The sequence below is a fragment of the Budorcas taxicolor genome, chromosome 13 (assembly GCF_023091745.1).
Source record: "Budorcas taxicolor isolate Tak-1 chromosome 13, Takin1.1, whole genome shotgun sequence".
In the NCBI taxonomy this organism is placed as follows: Eukaryota; Metazoa; Chordata; class Mammalia; order Artiodactyla; family Bovidae; genus Budorcas; species Budorcas taxicolor.
In genome coordinates, this window is record NC_068922.1 from 32,652,858 (window position 1) to 32,674,300 (window position 21,443).

The 21,443-nt window shown below is 40.1% G+C and overlaps 1 protein-coding gene across 1 annotated transcript in view; it reads left to right on the top strand.

Moving 5' to 3' along the window:
* CACNB2 (calcium voltage-gated channel auxiliary subunit beta 2) overlaps window positions 1–21,443 on the top strand; it is a 416,941-nt gene that overhangs the window by 356,775 nt on the left and 38,723 nt on the right. The window contains exons 4-6 of the mRNA XM_052650516.1: window positions 11,958–12,080; window positions 14,447–14,583; window positions 17,564–17,640. Of these exons, the coding sequence (XP_052506476.1) occupies window positions 11,958–12,080; window positions 14,447–14,583; window positions 17,564–17,640 (337 nt within the window). The remainder of the gene's footprint in view (window positions 1–11,957; window positions 12,081–14,446; window positions 14,584–17,563; window positions 17,641–21,443) is intronic.

The following is a 21,443-nucleotide window of genomic DNA, read 5'->3' on the forward strand; positions in this document are numbered from 1 at the left end:
ACAGTTAATACATTATTTGTACTCAGTAACCATCTGCTTTCTCTGAAACCTTGACTCACAAAGTCATGGGGAAGTTGGATATATCCCGAACTTGACTGAAGATGTCTTGAGCAGACCTTTGAGCTGCCTTTACCAACAATCTTTAGAGTAACTACAAGTGTTAAAGTAATTAAACCAGGAGGCCATTAGGCGGGTGTCTCTAATGACTTGATAACCTCAGTAAGCACACAAGCCCCTTGTACTTCTAAGTGCATGCTCAGCCAGAAAATAAAATATAAGTACAATCAATCATAAACAGCCAAGCGGGTTTTCCCAAACAAGACGACCACTAAAGCTGTAGCCAATCACATGATTCCTTGCTTTGCTGCTGTATTTTCTCTGTGAACGCCTGGCTCCTATTGGCTGGAACGCCCCTCAGCACTTTTGGTTTGGTGCTACCTGATTTGTTTCGATGCTTGCTCGAATAAAGCCTTGAGGAATTTCCCTGGCGATCTGGTGGTTAAGACTCTGCATTTCCACTGCAGGGGATGCGGATCAAATTCCTGATCGGCAAAACTAAGATCCCACCTGGTACACAGCGAGGCAAAAATAAATAAATAATTTTAAAACCTTGGAAATTTTTATGTGCCTCAGTTTATCCTGTAACATAGATATTGTCAGAGTTTAATGGTAGGTGTTCGAATGATAACTTTGCATCTAAAAATACAACCCAGTTAATATTCAGCATTTGTCATGATTAGAAGAGTATTCATCCTTTAAGCTGATTTCTGCCTTCTTTCAGTTTGGATCCCTTCAGGATGCTGTTCTGCCCTCTCCAGCACAGCGCTAGTTAGTCACAAAGCTTGGGAAAATCTGACACCAATAAGTACGTGTAGCAACATACATTTTTAAAGTGTCCAGAGAGTGACCAGACACGGTCTCATGTTCAGAACTTGCCACCCACAGCTCTCTGCACTGATTCATTCCCTGCCAAAACATTTGGTTTTGGTCCTGGAGATACTCTGCTCTGGTTTTTTGAAGGTTGTTTTTTTTTTTTTTTCCTATTGAAGAAAAACAGAACACTCAGTGTGAAATAAACAATAACAAAGTCAGTACACAACAGACTTGCCTAAGTTTGGATCCCTAGAACTGTGTGGCCTTAACTGAAATCACAGCTGTTGGAGGGAAGAAGAAAGTGAAGATCACAGAATTAAAACAAAATATCATGTGTCTCTCCCTATTTGTCAGCCTGTACTTTGTAAAGGCTTCCCTTGCACTTGTTTAGAATGCTCCCTGGGGTATTCTTTGTAGTGTATAATTTTCTAAATCAGTACAGAATAGACATTTTTATAACAGTTTTAAATGCAAAGCAGTAGTTTGGAAGGGATACCCCTGTTGATTCCTCTTAATTCTTTCAGTCCTTTCCTTGTCTTGGAATAAAAATAGTAAGGAGAACCAGGGTGGCGACACGTTAAAAAAAAAAAAACCACTTGGAGTTAGAGATTCTGGATGATTCTGAGCTGCCCATCGTGGACTGAGTTGTTTCATAGAGCATTGTGCCTGGTCCCTGTCGAGATGGTCTTCCACCACCATACTTTTTATTTTGTTTTTTAAGTTTTTACTCTTCCAGAAAAATAGAAATAGTATAACTTAGGAAAAACCAACTAAAAAATGGGACAGCCACATGGGTGAAATTTTAACAGGTAAGCAAAGAGAATGAATGGAGATGTCAGGTTGTTATTCGGGAGTTGGAGGTAGCAGCTGTACCAAAAATGTAGCCAACCAAGAGCTAAAGAGAGTGAGCAGGTATGTTTGAACCCAGCCTCTTATCAGCTACCTTAGCTGAAGCTGCTGGGTCTGCTGTAGACACAAGTCCTGGCTAGGATCTCGATGGGCTTAAGGAAGGAACCCTGTACCCTGTAGCATCCTGCCCTGTGAAGTTTGCAGTGTTGGATTTTAAACGAGATAGATGCTAAGATGTGTTAGGAAAAAAGGAGTGAATTTTTTTTTTTAGTATTTATCTGTTTGGCTGGTCTGGGTCTTAGTGGCAGCACCTGGAATCTTCATGGCATCCTGCAGGATCCTTCCTTGCAGTGCACAGACGCTCAGGTTGTGACACACAGACTCAGTAGTTGTGGTGCACGGGCTTACTTGCTCCATGGCATGTGGGATCTTCGTTCCCCGACCAGGGATTGAACCCACGTACCCTGTGTTGCAAGGGAGAGATTCTTCACTGGACCACCACGGAAGTCCCAAGGAGTGAATTTTGATTGACTTGACATTTTCCTAGTTTTCTCTGAAAAGTATATAGAAATTTTGGATAATGAAGTAATCTTTGGTTGCAAATGACTTTGATATCAAAATAATGTAGATTAAACTTGTGTTTTTCATTAGCAATATAGACACCCCCCCCATTTTGATTTGCTTAAGGCAACTGTTTAGTCTTCTTGGGCTCCCATAACAAAATGGCATCGTCTGCATGGCTTCAGCAGCAGAAATGGGTTTTCTCAGAGTTCTGATCACACTGTTTCTGGTGAGGCCACTCTCTTTGGCTTGTAGGCGGCCTCCTTCTCCCTGTGTCTTCACATGGCTTTTCCTCTCAGCCTCTGGGGTGTCCTCTTTCTCCTCTAAGGATAGCAGTCCCATCGGATTAGGGCCACACCCTTATGACCATCTCTAAGCAAACATGAGTCCATAACAACTGAAGAGAAAACAAATTTAGGCATTTTACTTTTTCTTCTTCTTCTTTTCTTTTTTTCTGTACAGCACGCCTAAAATAAAACTTGCTTGCTCCTGAATTTATACCATGGGATTCTAAATAACTTAAGAACTATAGTTCTCCTGCTTGGTAAGACTAATCAATAGTAAAATTGAATATAGACAGTTCTGTTCTTCTTAAGAGGCTGGCTTAATTGAAAACAACTTCACCTTTCTTCTCAGGCCGGGAGACAGCTATTTTATAATCCAGAATAAAGTGCAGCACTTTTTCGCCATATTGGTGTCTTCCCCGGTGACCTGGAGGAGCTGCACTGCCTTTTGAAGATGCCGTTCTCGGGAGAGACAGCTCCACGGGGGAAATGAAGCCAGTACACTTTTATTGAAAGCGGAGTTTTATCTTTATGGCTGCGCTGGTCTTCATTGCTGCACGCAGGTTTTTCTCTAGTGGGGCAGGCTGGAGCTACCCTCTAGTTGTGGTGCCTGGGCTTCTCATTGTTGTAGCTTGTCTTTTTACAGATCACAGACTACAGGGCGTGTGAGTTTCAGTAGTTGTGGTGGAGGGGCTCAGTAGCTCTGGCTCCCCAGCTCTAGAGCACGGGCCCAGTAGCTGTGGCATGAGACTTAGTTGCCCCGTGGCATATGGAATCATCCCGGCCCGGGGATGGAACCCATGTCTTCTGCATTGGCAGGTGGATTCTTACCTACTGCTCTACCAGGGAGGTCCAGAGGAGGCTTTACTAATACTGAATGATGGCAGACTGCACCAAAATTGCAGACATTATCTCTCTTCTTTGTATAGAATTTCTCCTTTGATGACTTCCCTGGGGGCTCAGACGGTAAAGCGTCTGCCTACAATGCAGGAGACCCAGGTTTGATCCCTGGGTTGGGAAGATCCCCTGGAGAAGGAAATGGCAACCCACTCCAGTACTCTTGCCTGGAAAATCCCATGGATGGAGGAGCGTGGTAGGCTGCAGTCCATGGGGTCACAGAGAGTCGGACACGACTGAGCAACTTCACTTTCACTTTCTCCTTTGGTAAGCTTATCTATTGGATGGTTGCTTTTCCTGGTAACTGGTAATTAATCTTTTATATGACCTCAGATCCAAAGTGATGAGCTCTCTGATAAACAAATGGGAAAGGTGCTATACATCTTCCTACCTAGAAAGATAGATCTATGTATCATTATTATTCTGATCTTCACCACGTATATTGATTTTCTAACTTTGAGTACTGCCTGATTTCAGCATTCAGAAATAATGTATTTCAATTCAGTTTTTTAAGGTGAATATAATATTTTAAGGATTACCATTATTCACTCCCCAAAACACTTTTGCAAGAGCTTATCTACTTTTTAATCAACTATGAAAAAGGGAAAAATCAGATATTCCTTATCTTTTTCTTTATAAATAAATTTAACATATCAGGATTGTAACTCATTTCAGTGGTGTTTAAGGAGATACAATTTCAAATTTTGTTTTAAATATTTGCTTCTTTGCTTGATTCTTAGTTAAGATAGCTGTTTTCAATTTCATAAATATATATGTACACTTGCACTTATATATATGCATATTAATCATATAAAACAAAATCCTAATGAGACCAGCCTTAGTTCCATAATGATTCATCCGTTCGATTTTTGTGGGCCCTGGAACCATGGTAACAGAACTCTGCCTGGAGTAGGTGCTGGATAAGCTCCTGATGATTGATTCCTCTAACAGAAAGGAATCAATCCTTGAGTTCAGTCCTTTAACCATTATTAATGTGTACCTAGCACTTTGGTAAAGGCTTGGAGGCTGGCATAAAAAATAAATAGGAATATAAATCATTTACCTGAAAAGGGTTATAACCTAGTTGAAAGATCATCTCGGGAAAGTAGGTTAAAATGTTCCCAAATATATAAACTTTATTTGTATATATACTGTACTAGACACATCTATGAAATTGCTGTAGAACATTCAAAACAAGATGGAGAATGGTAGTTTTAAGGCCATTATCTTTTTTTAACTTTTTATTTTATATTGGAATATAGCCAGTTAACAGTGTTGTGATAGTTTCAGGGGGACAGTACAGGGACTCAGCCATACATATAATATTCTGTCTAGTCATGTATGGATGTGAGAGTTGGACTGTGAAGAAGGCTGAGTGCCGAAGAATTGATGCTTTTGAACTGTGGTGTTGGAGAAGACTCTTGAGAGTCCCTTGGACTGCAAGGAGATCCAACCAGTCCATTCTGAAGGAGATCAACCCTGGGATTTCTTTGGAAAGAATGATGCTAAAGCTGAAACTCCAGTACTTTCGCCACCTCATGTGAAGAGTTGACTCATTGGAAAAGACTCTGATGCTGGGAGGGATTGGGGGCAGGAGAAGAAGGGGACGACAGAGGATGAGATGGCTGAATGGCATCACTGACTCGATGGACGCGAGTCTGAGTGAACTCCAGGAGTTGGTGATGGACAGGGAGGCCTGGAATGCTGCAATTCATGGGGTCGCAGAGAGTCGGACACAACTGAGCGACTGAACTGAACTGAACTGAGTCTCCCCTAAACTCCCCTCCTATCCAGGCTGTCACATAACATAGAGCAGAGTTCCCTGTGCTATGCAGTAGGTCATTAAGGCCATGATCTTTTAAAGCTGAGGGACAGTGGTTTTAAATCTGTTATCTCTGTGATGGTGCTCATGACATTCCCACATGGCATGGCTAGCTTCCTATAAATCCATGACCTTGACTCTCAAGTGGGCTTTAGTCCTGCTTGGCGGTCCCACCATAGTTACTTCCCTTGTTCATTTAGTCTTCCACACTCTGGATTACTTCACTGAGTTTTTTCTTCCCTTCTAAAACCTCCAATACCTTCTGCCCTGTCTTTACTCCCACCTTCCTTTTCCACTGGGAAAGGAAAACAATTAGAGAGGACATCACATCACCTCTGTGGCCAGAATTTGCCCTTGATCATGCTGCCTCCTTGCCTCTGTTGGGGGCCCGTCCTCCACTTATAGACTGGATCTCACTGCCTCCTCTGCCAAAGCGAAAACAGTGTTCTAGCACTTCTGTCCTCTGGTTCATAGATCATCACATTTTTTTTCTCCCTCTCTACTGACTCATTCCCATCAGTATTGATTTTTGTTATTTCTCCTACTTTAAATGAAAAAAAAAATCGACTCACTTTTCCTACGAGTCACCCCATTTATTTCTTCCCTTTGTTGAAAAATTCCTTAAAAGAATTGTCTATACTTACTGTATCCAGTTCCTCTCCTTTTAATCTCTTTTAACTCCAATATGACTTTATGTCCAGCAAGCAGCCAAGTGGGCTCTTGTCAACAACGACCTCCAGGTTGTGAATCCATGTGGCAGGTGCCAGCATTCAGTATTTGACTGATGAGCAGTATCTGACCCAGTTGACCACTTCCCACTCCTCGAGACACTCACCTCCTGGAAACCAGGAGTCATTCTCCACTTTGCAGTTATCCACTCTTTGGAAGCTGAGGCACTCTTGTAGTTGGAGTGCCCTCACGTATGTTGATTTCCTTGGCAGTATCATCCAGACTTACCAACTTGTATCTATTTTATTTTTTGACCGTGCTACAAGACATGGAGGATCTTAGTTCCCTGAGCAGGGCTTGAACTCACGCTCCTTTTAGTGGAAACACAGAGTCTTAACGACTGGACTGACAGAGAAGTCCCTGCCACCTTGTATCTTTAGCCCAGATCTTTCTGTCAAACTTTCAGACCTTGAGCCCTCTTCCAAATTCTACTTGAATGTTTCATATCAGCTCAAGCTTTACACATTCAAAACATGTAAAACTTTGGTATAATCTATAAAAACATTGAATCGCTAATTGCACACTTGGAACTGATATAATGTTGTAAGTCAACTATACTTCAATTTAAAGGAAATGTAAAATTTTTTATTTTCGCCTCCTGTGCACTTAGTCTCCCCTGTGTATCACCTGACGAGTACATTATCCTTCTCATAGCTCAGACCCAAAGCCTTTGGCATCATTGTCGGCTCTCTTTCACACCCTTATCAACTCTATCAGCAGATAGATAGATTTAGTTGATTCTACTTTGAAAACATATGCAGAATTGGACCTTTTTTTTTTAAATCACTTCCATTGCTGCTGCTCTGATTTAACCACCTTCATCTCTCCACATGAGTTACTGTGAGCATCTCCAACTTATTTCCCCTGTTTTTACTTCAAAGTCCCCAAATCTTCTTTTCAGTTCAATAGCCATCACAGTCCTTTTAACTTGTCAGACCACATCACTCCTCTGCTGACAACCCTCCAGTGATTTTCATCTCACTTAGAATAAAAGCCACGCGTCTTGACTCTGAGCTACACAGTCAGGTATCACCTGAGAGCTCTGACTTCATCTTTGGCTAGCTTCCCTGGCCCCCTCCACTCAGCCACTCTGAGCCCCTTGTCCTGTCCGAGCTCGTCTGAGCTGCTCCCACGTTAGGGCCTCTGCCCTGGCTCTTCCCTCTGCCTGGAGTTCAGGCACCTGGATTCTCTCACCTCTTCATGCTTTTCTCCAAATGTTACCTCCTCAAGGCAGGCTACGTATACTACCATGGAAAACTGTCCCTGCCCCGTCACCTGGCACCCTGGCTTTCCCTACCATGTTTTCCACAGAATTTGTCTCTAACATGTTCTATACTTTATTTGATTATTATGTCTATTATTTATAGCCTGTCTCTCCCCCTCTAGAACATAAGCCCTTAGAGGGCCGGGAATCTTAGTTTCTGTTGGTCATTGATATAATCCAACTGTCCAAAACAGTGCCTGGCACATAAATAATGGATAGATGGATGGGTGGTGTGGGTGGGTGGATGGATAAAGAGATAACTGAAAACTCAAAAGAGGCTTTCCCTAAACACCTCATTTCACACTGCCAGTCCATCTTCTGCTCGTGGCCACTCTATTCATATAACTTTGTTTTACTCTATTCCTTATTTGAAATCATCAACTATCTTACTTATGATATCTCCTCTACCAGAATATAGGTTAATCTTTGTGAGGGTAAGAACCTGAGATAGTAAGCATGTACTTAATAAATATTCATTAAATTAATCCATTTTAGACAGGAAACTTGAATTTCTCAAATCAGTTAACTACATATGTAAATTTTATTTTATGACAAATCTGTGATTATTTGCTTATTCAGTCTGATTCAGTGTTCAGTTATCAGGATACATAAATGGTTGTTACATTCTTTTTATCACTGTGGTTTGCTTTGGTTTGCTATTAAAGAATTCTCAGACTACCTTTGATACTTTATAATAAATTACCAAAGATTTTTTGAAAGGTCAATGATAGGCAAGTATTAATAAAGCAGATAGCTCTGATCTTATTTCTGAAAGTACCTCACCGTATCTTTGTCTGAGTAATTCCATTGTAAGACTCAATGGTTACAGTCCTACCTGAGTCATTTAAAATCACAGAAAAGCATAGCAAGTTTTATAGGAAATTATTATGTACAAGAAAATGGATCAGAAACTCATTAAAATTTTAAGCTCTCTTTTCTGCAGTCTCTTATAATAGACATCTGGGTCATTTAAACTCTTTACACTTTTCAGTTTCTTTAAAAAATACCTCAAGTTGGAAGTCCTTACTATTTAAGAAAAATCCATTGTAGACTTGAAAACAAACTATGGATTACCCTTATATGTTATTAACTATTAATGGTCTCTGAATGAAAATGGAAAAACACAATTTGCTATTTACATTAATAAAATGCATTAAGAAATTATTAAGAAATGAAGAAATTGATGCCTGAAAGTTCAAGTTACGATTAATCATTGTCAGAATTCTATTTTTATTCTTATTTGAGTGAATTTCATTTTGCTTTTTAACAGTAGATATTCCATCATTAGCACATTTTTAATTAACTGTATGTAAACATTGTTGTAGCCATTAAAATGATTAGCTTCACTCTTAACTCATTAAGTTATTGTTTGGGAGGCAAGCTCAAAAGAAAGCCATAAAGCTGTGATAATTTGTTTTATCCTCCTTCATGACCAGAGATTGGGGGGTTTTGTTTTGTCTTAGAGCTTCCACGTGTAAGTGAGAGCAGACCGTCTTTCTCTATCTCACTTAGCCTAGTGCCCTCCATGGAGAAGGAGATGGCACCCCACTCCAGTGTTCTTGCCTGGAGAATCCCAGGGACGGGGGAGCCTGGCGGGCTGCCGTCTATGGGGTCGCACAGAGTCGGACACGGCTGAAGCGACTTAGCCTAACGCCCTCCAAGTCCATCCATGTTGTTGCAAAAGGCAGGATCTCCTTCTTTCTCATGGCTGAATAGTATTCCTGCGTGTGTGCATGCGTATCTCACATCTTTATTATCCATTCATCTGTTGGTGGACACTTAGGATGGTTCCATGTCCTGACTATTGTGAATGATGCTGCTATGAACATAAGAGTCTAGATATCTCTTTGACGTAGTTGTTTTGTTTTCTTTGGATATATGCCCAGAAGTGGAATTGCTGGATCCAAAGAGATTTTTTAGGTAATGATCTCCTACTTAACAATAATTATTTTCTGACAGCCTTAGGTCTAGCGACTCTAGAAGACTACGAAAAAATAATAATTGCTCCTGCTGTAAACTTAAAACGTATCTCTGACCGGCGCTTAGGGGCTTCCATGGGCCAGGCTTCCAAGGTGCCAATGGAGCTTCTTTAGGTTGTGGGAAAAATCAAGTCCTGTGGCCTCAGAACTGCCCACAATCCATCCCCCTGAACCTGCCAGCTGGGCTCCTATACGGCTTGCTGTGTAAAGCTCCTTATCTAAGGGAAGCATCGTTGGTCGTAGGAGAGCCAGGTAGGGGAGTCACACTCTGAACTGTAATCTTAATCTAAGAACATAAAATCATCATCTGTTGCCCTGATAATCATAGGCTAGCCTTCACCACCTCTTTATTTTTCTTTTCTCAGTGTTCCCTCTTCCTACCACTCCAGTGTCTGAAAAGTTGGTCATTGGGAAAAAGAGAAGAAATTTTCATGGGATCCTTTATAGAGTTGTACATTTAAAATTTAGGTCTTCCAGTGGTTTCAATATATATGTGTGTATGTGCTTGCATGCGCTACACTTAAATTCTGTATCCTCCAAGGAATTTTTAAGAAGTCCCTGAGAGAGATGAGAGATGGTGTCATTAAAAAAAAAAATCTTGGATTTATATTTTAGGGATCAGAAACTCTCTCCAATAGTGGATTGATTATACTCAAGAAAATCCTATTTCTAGTAGTAAAACTGAGTCTAATTAAAACTGCATCTTAGAGAAAAGGGCACCAACGTATACTGCTGGTTGCAGATTAAAATGGCAGGGCCCATTTGGACAGTAGTTTGGAAGAGAATTTTAAAAGGTCTTGATAACTCATGGCTTACTCATGCTACCTCTGGGAATCCATCCCAAGGAGAGAATCCTAAATAGAAAGAGGCATTCTGTACAAAGATTTTTCAAAGCAGAATATTTATCATAATGAAAAAAACCTCTAAACCTATATGTCGAAAAAGGGGTTGAATTATCGAGGTAATTTTTTAAATGGTAGAGTAAAAAGAAGTGTATGACATGAAAAACTGCTATGTTACTTTAAGAATTGGATATGGATTAGGTATGAATTGGATATGAATTATGGTTATAGCTATGGGAAACAAATTTACATATTATTTAAAATTATATTTCCATTTTCCCCTGAAATACCGTTCACATTGTCACACATTGACATATATAGACTACCACGTGTAAGATAGCTAGCTAGTGAGAAGCTGCTGTTTAGCATAGGGAGCTCACCTCAGTGCTCTGCGATGACCTAGAGGGGTGGGTGGGGAGAGAGGGAGGCTCAAGAGGGAGGGGACATATGTATACCTATGGCTGTTTCCAGTTGTTATACAGCAGAAACCAACACAACATTGTAAAGCAGTTATCCTCCAGGTAAAATTAAATAATTTTTTTAAAAACAGGATTGTGTTTCAGTGGTAGAACTATTAGGCAACTTTTACTGTTCTTTAAAGTTCATATTTCCGTACGAGGAATAGCCCTCTTCTATTATTAAAATTCGTAATGGATGTCACGAATTGGATTTCACGTCTTTCAGTCCCCTTCCTGTCTACTGTGCCTTTATCTAGAACCTGGACCTCCTTTCTGCATATTGTGGATGAATCTATATAACCATGGCTCTTCTAAACTCAGTCCTCACCCAGACAGTAGTCAGCTAGAACAGATTAACTATGGAAAATTCAGAACTGAAGATGGGTTCTTTCTATTCTAGTTGCCCCTCATCCTTCATGAGCAGTCCTGATGAAGAGCTCTTTGAATAGGGAGAAACAGCTCAGAAGAAATCCACTTGCCCACATTGTGAAAGAAACCCAGTGCTAGTTAGAGCAATACCTCTTTTCACTATTTCTGAGTTTACCTGGTTTTTTTTTTTTAACCTTGTGATTAAGCAGGTATTGCTTGATAGAGGACAAAATGTATCTGTAAATTTGTGAAGCATCAAATAATGAAAAATAACTTACTGAATGTTATCATCTTTAGTGACTGAGAAAACTCAAGGAGGACAAATATTAAAATAGAAAGTCATTGCTTTCATGATACCCAGCAGCCATGAATATAGTTTTTAATAGTCATAAGATCTAGTCCTTGGTTCTTTCTTCATGCAAAACATAGTATGTTTTGGAATTATGTCATAAAAAAAAATTTTTTTTTTAATTTCTGGCTGCATTGGGTCTTAGTTGTGGCGTGAGGGCTTAGTTGCCCTATGGCATGTCGGGTCTTAGTTCCCCAACCAGGGATCAAACCAGAGTCCCCTGCATTGGAAGATGGATTCTTAACCACTGGGCCACTAGGGAAGTTCCATCTTCTATTATTAATTAAAGTAGATTTGGGGGTGTATATGGCAGTGGCCAAGTCTTTTTCACTGAAACACAAGAACTTGGCATTTCAACCCTGTGTATGTTTCTTGATTTCCATTTGTTACAAGTTTTTATGTTGCAAACACATATTTCAGTAGTTCATCTTTACTTTCATTGCTTGGAGTGCTTTCATAAAGCACAATGGCCTTTTTCTAGTTCAGAAATGGGTGTATGTGGCTGAGCGCCCAAAGGTTTCCCATGTTGCAAATACTAAGATGGTGTTTTGTGATAAAGAACCAAATCGAGGAAAAACAACAACTGTGACATCCGTTATTCTGTGTATGTTTGTATTTTGAGGGGAAAAGAGAAGGAACACTTGTTTCTTTTTTTATTTTTTCCCCCTTTTTCCATTTTAGACAAAGCCCGTTGCATTTGCAGTTCGGACAAATGTCAGCTACAGTGCAGCCCACGAAGACGATGTTCCCGTGCCAGGCATGGCCATCTCATTTGAAGCAAAAGATTTTCTGCATGTTAAGGAAGTAAGGAGAGTAACTGCAATTTCTAGCTGCATGATTTTTTTTGTTTACCTTGAAGCATCATTTCTTACTTCTCATTGCTATGAAATAGCACGTGTATAGCCGTGATTATATAACATACACATGAAATCAGTGCCTCTCAACCTTTTCCAAAATAAATATAGTCTTTTTAAAGAAGAAAAGAGTCACAGGCTTCTTGGAATAACCTCAAGGCTCCCCCGGGCTCTGTGACCCAGAAATCGAGAACCACTGGAGTAGATGGGCCTTTTTTTATACTTAACCTGTACTTTTTCTTTTAATGTTTAACCTTGACCATGTGTCATTTGCCTCTCATGTCCCAAGTTGAAGCATCTGGGGAGAGTTTAATAATAGTATCTAGAACTCACGGTCTCTTCTCTCTGCTAACAAGGTCTAAACTCAGAGCGCTGGTGCACTTTCTCCTTCTTTGGTGGTGAATTGCTGTAGGGGAAGGAGACATGGATGGAATTAGATCCAATGAGACAAGAAATAGATATCAGGAACATCCCTTTTCCTCCACGCCAAAAGCCTCCACTTTCTGTTAACAATGACTCAATCTGTAAATTGGAAAAAATTCACTCTTAATTAAGGTTTATTTTAAGTCAACATTTATCAAAGCCAGCTCTGCCAGAGATTTCCCCTCCATGATGTTCTCAGGCTGTAAGCGTGAGACTCTTGAACCTGTAGGAATTTTACCATTGGAATACTTCCATCTAGGGAACAGCATGTCCTAGGGAGCATATGTCAGTGTAACTGCTCAGACACTAAAGGCTATGAGCAAAAGAGGTGATGACTGCCATTGAAAGAGCCTAGAGAATATAGAGGCTACCATTTCTTTAACTTTTCAAAAGAGCTGTTATTTCTATTCAGCTAGGAAAAATTGAAAGTTAAAGTGTCAGTCGCTCAGTCGTATCCAACTTTTTGTGACCCCATTGGACTGTAGCCCACCAGGCTCTTCTGTTCATGGGATTCTCCAGGCAGGAATACTGGAGTGGGTAGCCATTCCCTTCTCCAGGGGATCTTCCCAACCCAGAGATTGAACCTGGGTCTCCTGCATTGCAGGCAGATTCTTTACCATCTGAGCCACCAGGGAAGGAAGTCCCTTGGCTAGAAGGAAAAACAGAAAAAATTCTCAGAAGTACAACAAGCCTTAACTTTCACTTTACAACAGAAAGTTAGGTGAATCCAGGCTCCCATCCCAAGGGCTGATACTTAGAGAAAGAAAAGAAAAACAGAATGGATTTTCTTCTTTGAAATGCTGACTTTAAAAAAGAAAGAAAAAAAAGCACAACATAAGAGTTCCGAATTAAGTTTTGTTTGGGCCAAAATGAGGCCTTTAGCCCAGGAGACAGCACCTTGGATAGCTCTGAGAAACTGCTCCAAAGAGGCAGGGGAGAAGGCCAGTATCTATGTGATTTTGGTGAAGGAGGAGTATTTGCAATCAAGCACATATTTTTGCAGAAGGTTTCGGTCATCATCATGCAGAACTTTAGTGCTTTTCTAGATATGAGAAGATGTAAGAATTAGGCTCATAAAATCAGCTCCTGAAAACATCTATCTGAAGACCTGGTCTGCCAGTTTTTTCAAAGCACAGAGTGCCTCATTTCTGCTCTCCACCCTGAACGCCTTTCAGGGAGTGTTGAAGGTCAGTGGCTGCAGCAGCACATGATTTAGTCTTTGCAGAGGTAGATGGCAAGTGCCAGTGTGTAGTTGACAGAAATGTTCAAGAACAGGCTTGAAAAATACTATTCATTTGAGAGACATCAAACCAGATCCTAAAGGTATAGGATAAATATTCCAGGCACAAGAGAGAAATTACCAACATTCACATAAGTCGAGAAATCATTTGTGAACACCAGATTGTGATCATTATAAACCTGTTTGCAACAAAGATACATTTTGCTCTGACATCAGGTATTTCAGGTGAATGTCAGTATTTTTCACTTATAATACTTCTAACTACTCTGATTATACAAGAGGAAGACTTTCTGTAACATTCCCTAGTTCCTAGTGGTCTCTTGTCAGGAAGAGCTGTTAATCTTTGAATAGGAAGAGTTTACCCTCCTCATGGTGCCAGCAGCTGCAGTGAATTCAGGAAAATCTCACAGTCAGGAAAGTGAAGGCAGAGTCAAGCCAGAGATGGCTTGTTGAGCATCCTGAAAATACTTCATTTTTCCCATACTCAACACGTGAACCTACAGGTTTCTTGACTTGTGATATTTGAGGCAGAGTTCTCTGTAATTGCCATAATATTTCTCTCCATTGAAAAAAGTTAACCGAGAAGATAAAGGATGTGAAGATTCATTTAACTTCTGTGCACTGATCTGAACAACTTTGGTTTTTTTGTTTAGAAATTTAACAATGACTGGTGGATAGGGCGATTGGTTAAAGAAGGCTGTGAAATCGGATTCATTCCAAGCCCAGTCAAGCTAGAAAACATGAGGCTACAGCATGAACAGAGAGCCAAGCAAGGGAAATTCTACTCCAGGTAGGAGAAAAACATCAAGTTTTTGTGTCAGAGTTCAGACTGTACTATCATTCATGAACTGTTGGCTACTGTAATCTCCAATCTTTATTTTGTTAGAAAACTTACATTGTATTCGTTTCTATAATGATGCAAAAGCCATTGTCAATGACCATATTTTAGTGTCAGCAAGAATTTCTTTTGAGTGCCCACAAACAAGTCAAATAGAAGGTGCTTTGTGGTTTGGAACATCCATCTCCATTCACTAGTATTTTATAACTCTCGGGCTGTTTTAGTTCAGACTGGTGATACGGTTTACTGAGAGCATTACAAATCCTGTGTTTTAAAAACATCACCCAGCCTCTCATTTTCATCCTCTACGAGAGAGAATCAAATTAAGTGTTACCATGAAGGAAAGAAAAGAGCTAGGGTCATAGCGTATTAAATTCAGGCTTTAGTGCAGGGGAGATTCTGAAGTCCTAATCTTGCTGAAAATACTCTGGCATCAAGCAGTCATGGTAACTAATCCCAGTATCCGGAGCTGCCTGGCATGGTAGGAAGATGTTTTAGAAATGACAGTCTCAAAGACCAGCAAAGAGCAGCTCTTGTGGTCTCTGAGTTTCACTTTCACTTAAGAAACTCAATTTTCAGTTCTACCCACTGCTTAACACTTAAAGAGAAACTCGGTAAGAAAGCAGTTAAAACTGTCCTTGCAGATGGCAATTAGATGAGTTATGTAATAAGCTGGAGCCAAATGATCTTTTTTCCTAGGAGTCTTAAGGCTGTTTGCCCTTCACTAGAATCATTAGAAGGGCTCCTCGAATATGGAGTAAATGTGAAAATGACCCCCTTGCAGACAAGTACAGGAATACGATTTGCTTCTTCCAGTGAAAGGATATGATATACGCAAGTCTTTTCTTAAATGCAAACTGCTAAGCTTTTGTTTCCTGAAGTTTATGTTTTATCTGTTTCTATGAGGACAAAAAATCCTTTGTCAAAGTCCATATTTTAGTGTCAGCAAGAATTTTTTTTTGAGTGCCCACACACAGGTCAAATATAAGATGCTTTGTGGTTTGGAACATCCATCTTCATTCACTAGTATTTTTTTTTTCTTTTTTTGCCTAAGTAGGTGAAAATATTGTTTTCTTGCTTTCTTATTCAGAGGTTTTTACATTTGTCTCCAAACATTTTAAATATACTTTTGTTTTGAGGGCATAGCTAGAATTCAGCAGTATTATAAAACTCAGATTTATAAGTGATTAAAAAAAAATCCACAGAAATCAAAAGCAGTAGAATTGGAGCCTGGCTCAAGAACATGACATTTTTATGGAATTGAACGTGAAGGGCAAATTTGCATTCTGAACATTTTGGCTCTTCGCACTGTTTGCCAGTTTTACACAACTCAAATAATACTTTGATTGTTATGAAAATTCAAAGACTTAATAGTTTAGGGAAAAAAAAAAACTTCTGGAAGAAAATGTTTTGGTCTTGCTAATGAGTATTTTTAAATAACTGCCAGAAATGGCTTCTCTAAATACCACTTTTTTACTACTTTTACAAGGTGTCTGGTGTCCTTGTTAAACATGCTAGGGTATCTTTTAAGAACCTTAAAAAGCCATAGAGGCCTTCTGGTGGTTGCTTAAAGCTTTGATGTTTATCTTTTTTACACGTTAAAATGCCAGGATGGTAGCAACAAAATTCAGCCTGTCACTGGTATTTTAGTGGAATTTATATTTTCTTATGAATATTCATAAAATATTAAACATATGTAAATATTTACAAAATCTCACTCTTGGATACATAGACACTGTGGCAGATTATGTCCACTAGACCTGGGCTTGGCAGTGATAATAAACATTTGGCCATAAGATTGTCTCGCTGAAATTCCATGTCACTCTTTTAAAATATTCCTTTCCCTCCACCTCTGTGAGGGGGTCATGTAGTGTATCATTTTGCATGCAAGTCACTGGTAAAAACATCAATGCCACCGATCTTATATTAACTCCAGAGTTTCTAAGACACTAAAGCATGTCTCAGATCAAACTTTAGAATTTGGTAGTTCTGAAGTTCAGATCATTCCTAAATGAGCCAAGTTGAACCCTCCATGTTAGCCATGTTTGAGAAATGTTCGAGGTATACTCTGAGAGTTAAATCATGGAACACTGTCATGCTCTCTCAAGTGTCTTTTAGAGAAGGGATTCCCAACCCTCAGGCCATGAACCAGTACCCCCGGCCCGTCAGGAGCCAGGTCCCATAGCAGAAGGTGAGCTGCACACAAGTGAAGTTTCATCTATATTTACAGCCACTCCCCATCACTTGAATTCCCTCCTGAGCTCCATCTCCTGCTCAAAGAGCTCAGTAAATGTAACACACTTGAATTATCCAAAACCAATCCACACCCTCTGTTCCTTGGAGAAATTGTCTTCCACAAAACTGGTCCCTGATGCCAAAAAGGTTGAGGACCACTGTTTTAGAGGTTGGCAAATTTTATTATTGCTGTGTTGCTGGGTTGCTTTTTTTTAATAGATTGCTCATGAATACTTGAATACTGTACATCTTGGTACACAAAAAAGAAGCAAGCTGCTTCTGGTGTACAAGAAAAAGGAGTAGGAACCCAGTGAAAAAGAAACAAGTTTGGGTGTTAGCCTGCGGGTTCTATGCATTGCTTCCAAGAGTCTTGAAAATGAGAAACAGGAAATCTTTCCTCTTAATCCATTTGCGATCCTGGCAGAGGGTTTGTTGGGTGCAGCAGGTACCCTAGTTTTCCTCAGTCTCTCGGGGCCTTTTCAAATTAAGCCTTGAATCTGAAACGGAGACCTTGACACAGATGTTTCAAGCACTTCAGGAGCCCACTGGGAAATTACTCTTTGCCTCCTTGGAGGCAAGGCAGATTTAAAGTTCAATAAAAAACATAATGAGTAATCATCATGTTTATTGAGCAGTACAAATGTCTTCATCTCTGAAATAAGTGTCAGTTGTAATATAAACTTTTGCTTTACTCCAGTAAATCAGGAGGAAATTCATCATCCAGTTTGGGTGACATAGTACCTAGTTCCAGAAAATCGACACCTCCATCATCTGGTAAGTAGGTAGTAAGTGCTGAACAGTACCTACTGCATTTCATGCTTGTCTCCGTCTTACCTAGCTGTGGGAGTTTCCATAAACCGAGTCACTAGTTAACCCTCAAGACGTTCAGAGGGAGCAGAAATGAGAATGGTGTTAGGAACAATATGGGCAACTTTCTTTCTGCCTTTGAAAAAAAACCCAGAAATGGTGTCAGTGTGTTCACGGTTTAGAAGATCAAGATGATGAGCAGATTTAACTTTCTAGTCCCCCTCTACACGGTGGTCCCTGGCACATTGTCATGGTCTGTAAATGAATGAACGTTCACAATCAATCAGAGTGCCATGGGAGGTAAAAGAGAAGGATAAAAAAAAAGTTTAGAAAAGTGAAGAAAGAAGGACCAAGTGATGATGGATTGATGGGTCTGACATGAACTCTACCCAGGAAGCTCCATGGAACATGGTAGAAGACGTACAGAAACACTGAACAAAAGATGGAAACACTTCCAGGAAGAGTAATGACTGTTTTTTCCCCAAAGCCCTGAAGAAGAATGTGAATTTCTGATTATTTTAGAAATAAGTATTTTAGAAATAATTTATAGGTCAGTATTGTTCAAGACTTACTTGAAAAATGATTCCTTGTCTATCTGCAATTCATTAACTGAATTTGTATTTGCTCAGCCTGGCAACTCTACCATTCTGTGTTGAACTTGGAGTTCTGTATCAACAGGAGACAAATTGGTTGAATGGGGGTGAAAATTTATGATCGGAGTCTTAGTTTGCTAAGAGATGCAATTGAAAGTCAGAGGAAGATGGTAAGGATGGGCCAGTGGAGCATTTGGGTGATTTCTAGGAAGCTAGAAGTGGGAAGAGGTCAAAGACAGAGAATTCTGCCCCTGTGGAGAAATGAAGGAACAGTATAATTGCACCATGACTGCCTGGTCTTAAGGGTCCCCCTTGTTACTGATGATTGTACCTTGTTCCAAGATGTTAGCAGCTTTCATAGACCCATCCTAGCTTCTTTGTTAAAACTGGAGGATTTGTTAAGTGAGCAAAGTCTGAGCACAATAAGAAATCAACTGTATTAGAATGTATATTGATTTCCAAAGTCAAGTACTTACAACTAGCTATAATTCTAAGTTAAGTAAAATAGTATGTTTGAAATGAAACATCAGAGCCCTTTAGGGATGATGTGAGGTTGTCTTCCTCTGATTGGTGGTGATTAGATATTCCCTGAGTGCCCAATGGAAAGGAGGCTTCTCTCTACCTGTCAAATGGGTGGAGTTGCAGCGATTATAGTGCAAACCTTATTCTCTTCCTCTGTGTCTTCAAAACTGTCTTAGAGACTCCTGAGGATTGTCACTAGCTCCTGAAATAGGAAAATGCCAGTTCCTTGTGTTAAACAGCATCCTTGCCCTCAGACTGCCAGCCCCACTTCTGTCAACCCGGAAGTTTTCTGTTTCCTTTAATTGAAATGTAGCCTTCTCATCATCTTGGCGATATAATGAGAGCTAACAACATGCATTTTGAAGAACAAGTGAGTGTGTTTGGAAAGTAACATTTCATTTCTGTAGCGGATGTTATGTGCATATGTGTTAAGTTGCTTCAGTCATGTCCAACTCTGTAATCCTATGAACTCTGTCCATGAGATTCTTCAGGGAGGAAAACTGGAGAATACTGCCATGCTCATTCGTCATTCCTGAACATCAAGTTCAATTAAGAGTTTCATACAATAAAGATGATTTTTTTATTCAATATCCTGTGATAACCCATAATGGAAAAGAATATAAAAAAGAATGTATTATGGAATCACTTTTTGCTGTATGGGAAAAATTAACATGATATGTTAAATCAACTATACTTTAATTTTAAAAAGAGAAAAGTACAAATTATATTCTTTAAAACATAGATAATTTTTGAAAAACAATCTCTTCACCATCATCACCTTACAGTGTGCAAGTGCTGACATTTTCATCTGGTTAAAAAAAAAACTGTGTAAAGAAAACAAAGAGATTTTTAACTTCACCCAAGTTTTATACAGAGACACTTTTATAATTTGGAATTACTTTTCTGAATACCAAGTGCAAACCACCCTGTGAGTAAGTGAACTAGAAATATTAACCACCTACAAAATATGTGACAGATACATTGTAGGCATGTGACTGCTCAGTCTCTCGAGTCGTGTCTGACTCTTCTCGACCCCATGGAATGTAACCTTCCAGGCTTCTCTGTCCATGGGATTTCCCAGGCAAGAATACTGGAGCAGGTTGCCATTTCCTTCTCAGGTGGATCTTCCCGACCCAGAGATTGAACCCATGTCTCCCGCATCTCCTCCGTTGGCAGGTGGATTCTTTACCCCTGAAACACCAGTGAAGCCCTAGTAAGTATGTTAGGCTCCTGCTATGCTTTTGAATCAACACTACAATTTACCTAATAGACAACCTAAGAAAATTCTACAGAGAGGTTCCCCCAATCTTCTTAGACAGGTTCCACGGAAACCTATTGAACCTATCAAATGTGGATTGGCCTCCAATGATTAATCATCATCTTTTGTTTCCCAAGGCCCTATCTACAAGTAAGCTCACCCGTTATAAGACCAAAGAGTAGCAGCACTTGCCCCAAGTAAATATAATTGGAGGGTCTCCAGGATTTGGGAAAGGAAAAATTTCCACCTCGGACGTCCATGGTGGTCCGGTGGTTAAGAATCCACCTGCCAATGCAGGGGACGTGGGTTTGATCCCTGGTCTGGGAAGATCCCACTTGCTGCAGGCCTACTAAGCACACGCACCACAACCACTGAGCCTGTAGGCTGCAAGTACGGAAGCCGATGTACCAAGAGCCCGTGCTCCACAGCCAGGGAAGCCACCACAGCGAGAGGCCCGCACACCACATCTGGAGAGGAGCCCCTGCTCTCACAGCTAGAGGAAGCCCATGCCACAGCAGCAAAGATCCAGCACAGCCGAAACCAAATAACTGTAAAAAGAAAAAGAGAGACAGTCCCACCTCACCCCTGGGGAATGAGGCAGTAGCTGGTTGCACAAGCATACTGTACACCTACACGGGTGTGTCCACACGCTCAACCCTAGCACATCACTCAACTCGACCCAGCTGTCTAAGATTACGCTTAAATTTAGAGTTCAAAAAACATTTCCAAGGCTCTCTGCCAAAAACAAATAATAATTTTTAAAACCAAAGCATGCTCATGAAGAGGACAAAAATAAACTATTTTTAAAGGAGACAGTTTTCCCAAGTAAATACTAACGTTTGCCAAGGTATGCTGATGCAAGCATGAAATTTAAAAGGAGCATCTCACACCTCTCAGAATAAGAACCATCTGAGCCTATTAAAGTATATAGAATCATTTAAAGAGTCAAACATGCTTCTCAACTTTTAGTAAATTTCTTGAATGTGAAGTAGCCAAATGATTTAGATGCTTTTAGATCTAAGTTAACCAAAGTCAAGACTAGAAAACTGTGAAGTCTTCAGTTTGAGATTTTGAGCCCTTATGTCCAAATGCAGGTAAATTGCAAACCTGACTCAGGCTGTGTGTGTGTGTGTGTGTGTGTGTGTGTGTGTGTGTGTGTGTAGCCAAACATCTGGGCTATGGCTCAGCTCAACTTTTTATGCACTGTCACTCTTCCTTTAAATAAAAAACCCAATGGACCAATCATAACATTCAGTTCCTGAACTTTACCATCCCAAGGTCCTGTCAGCTCTGAAAGACCACTGAGTATCCTCAATTTCAGAGAGGTTGTCAAGTGTACTATCCCTTGAATGTAGCCTTTATAAGTCCAATAACAGATTAGAAAGGTAGAGCATATT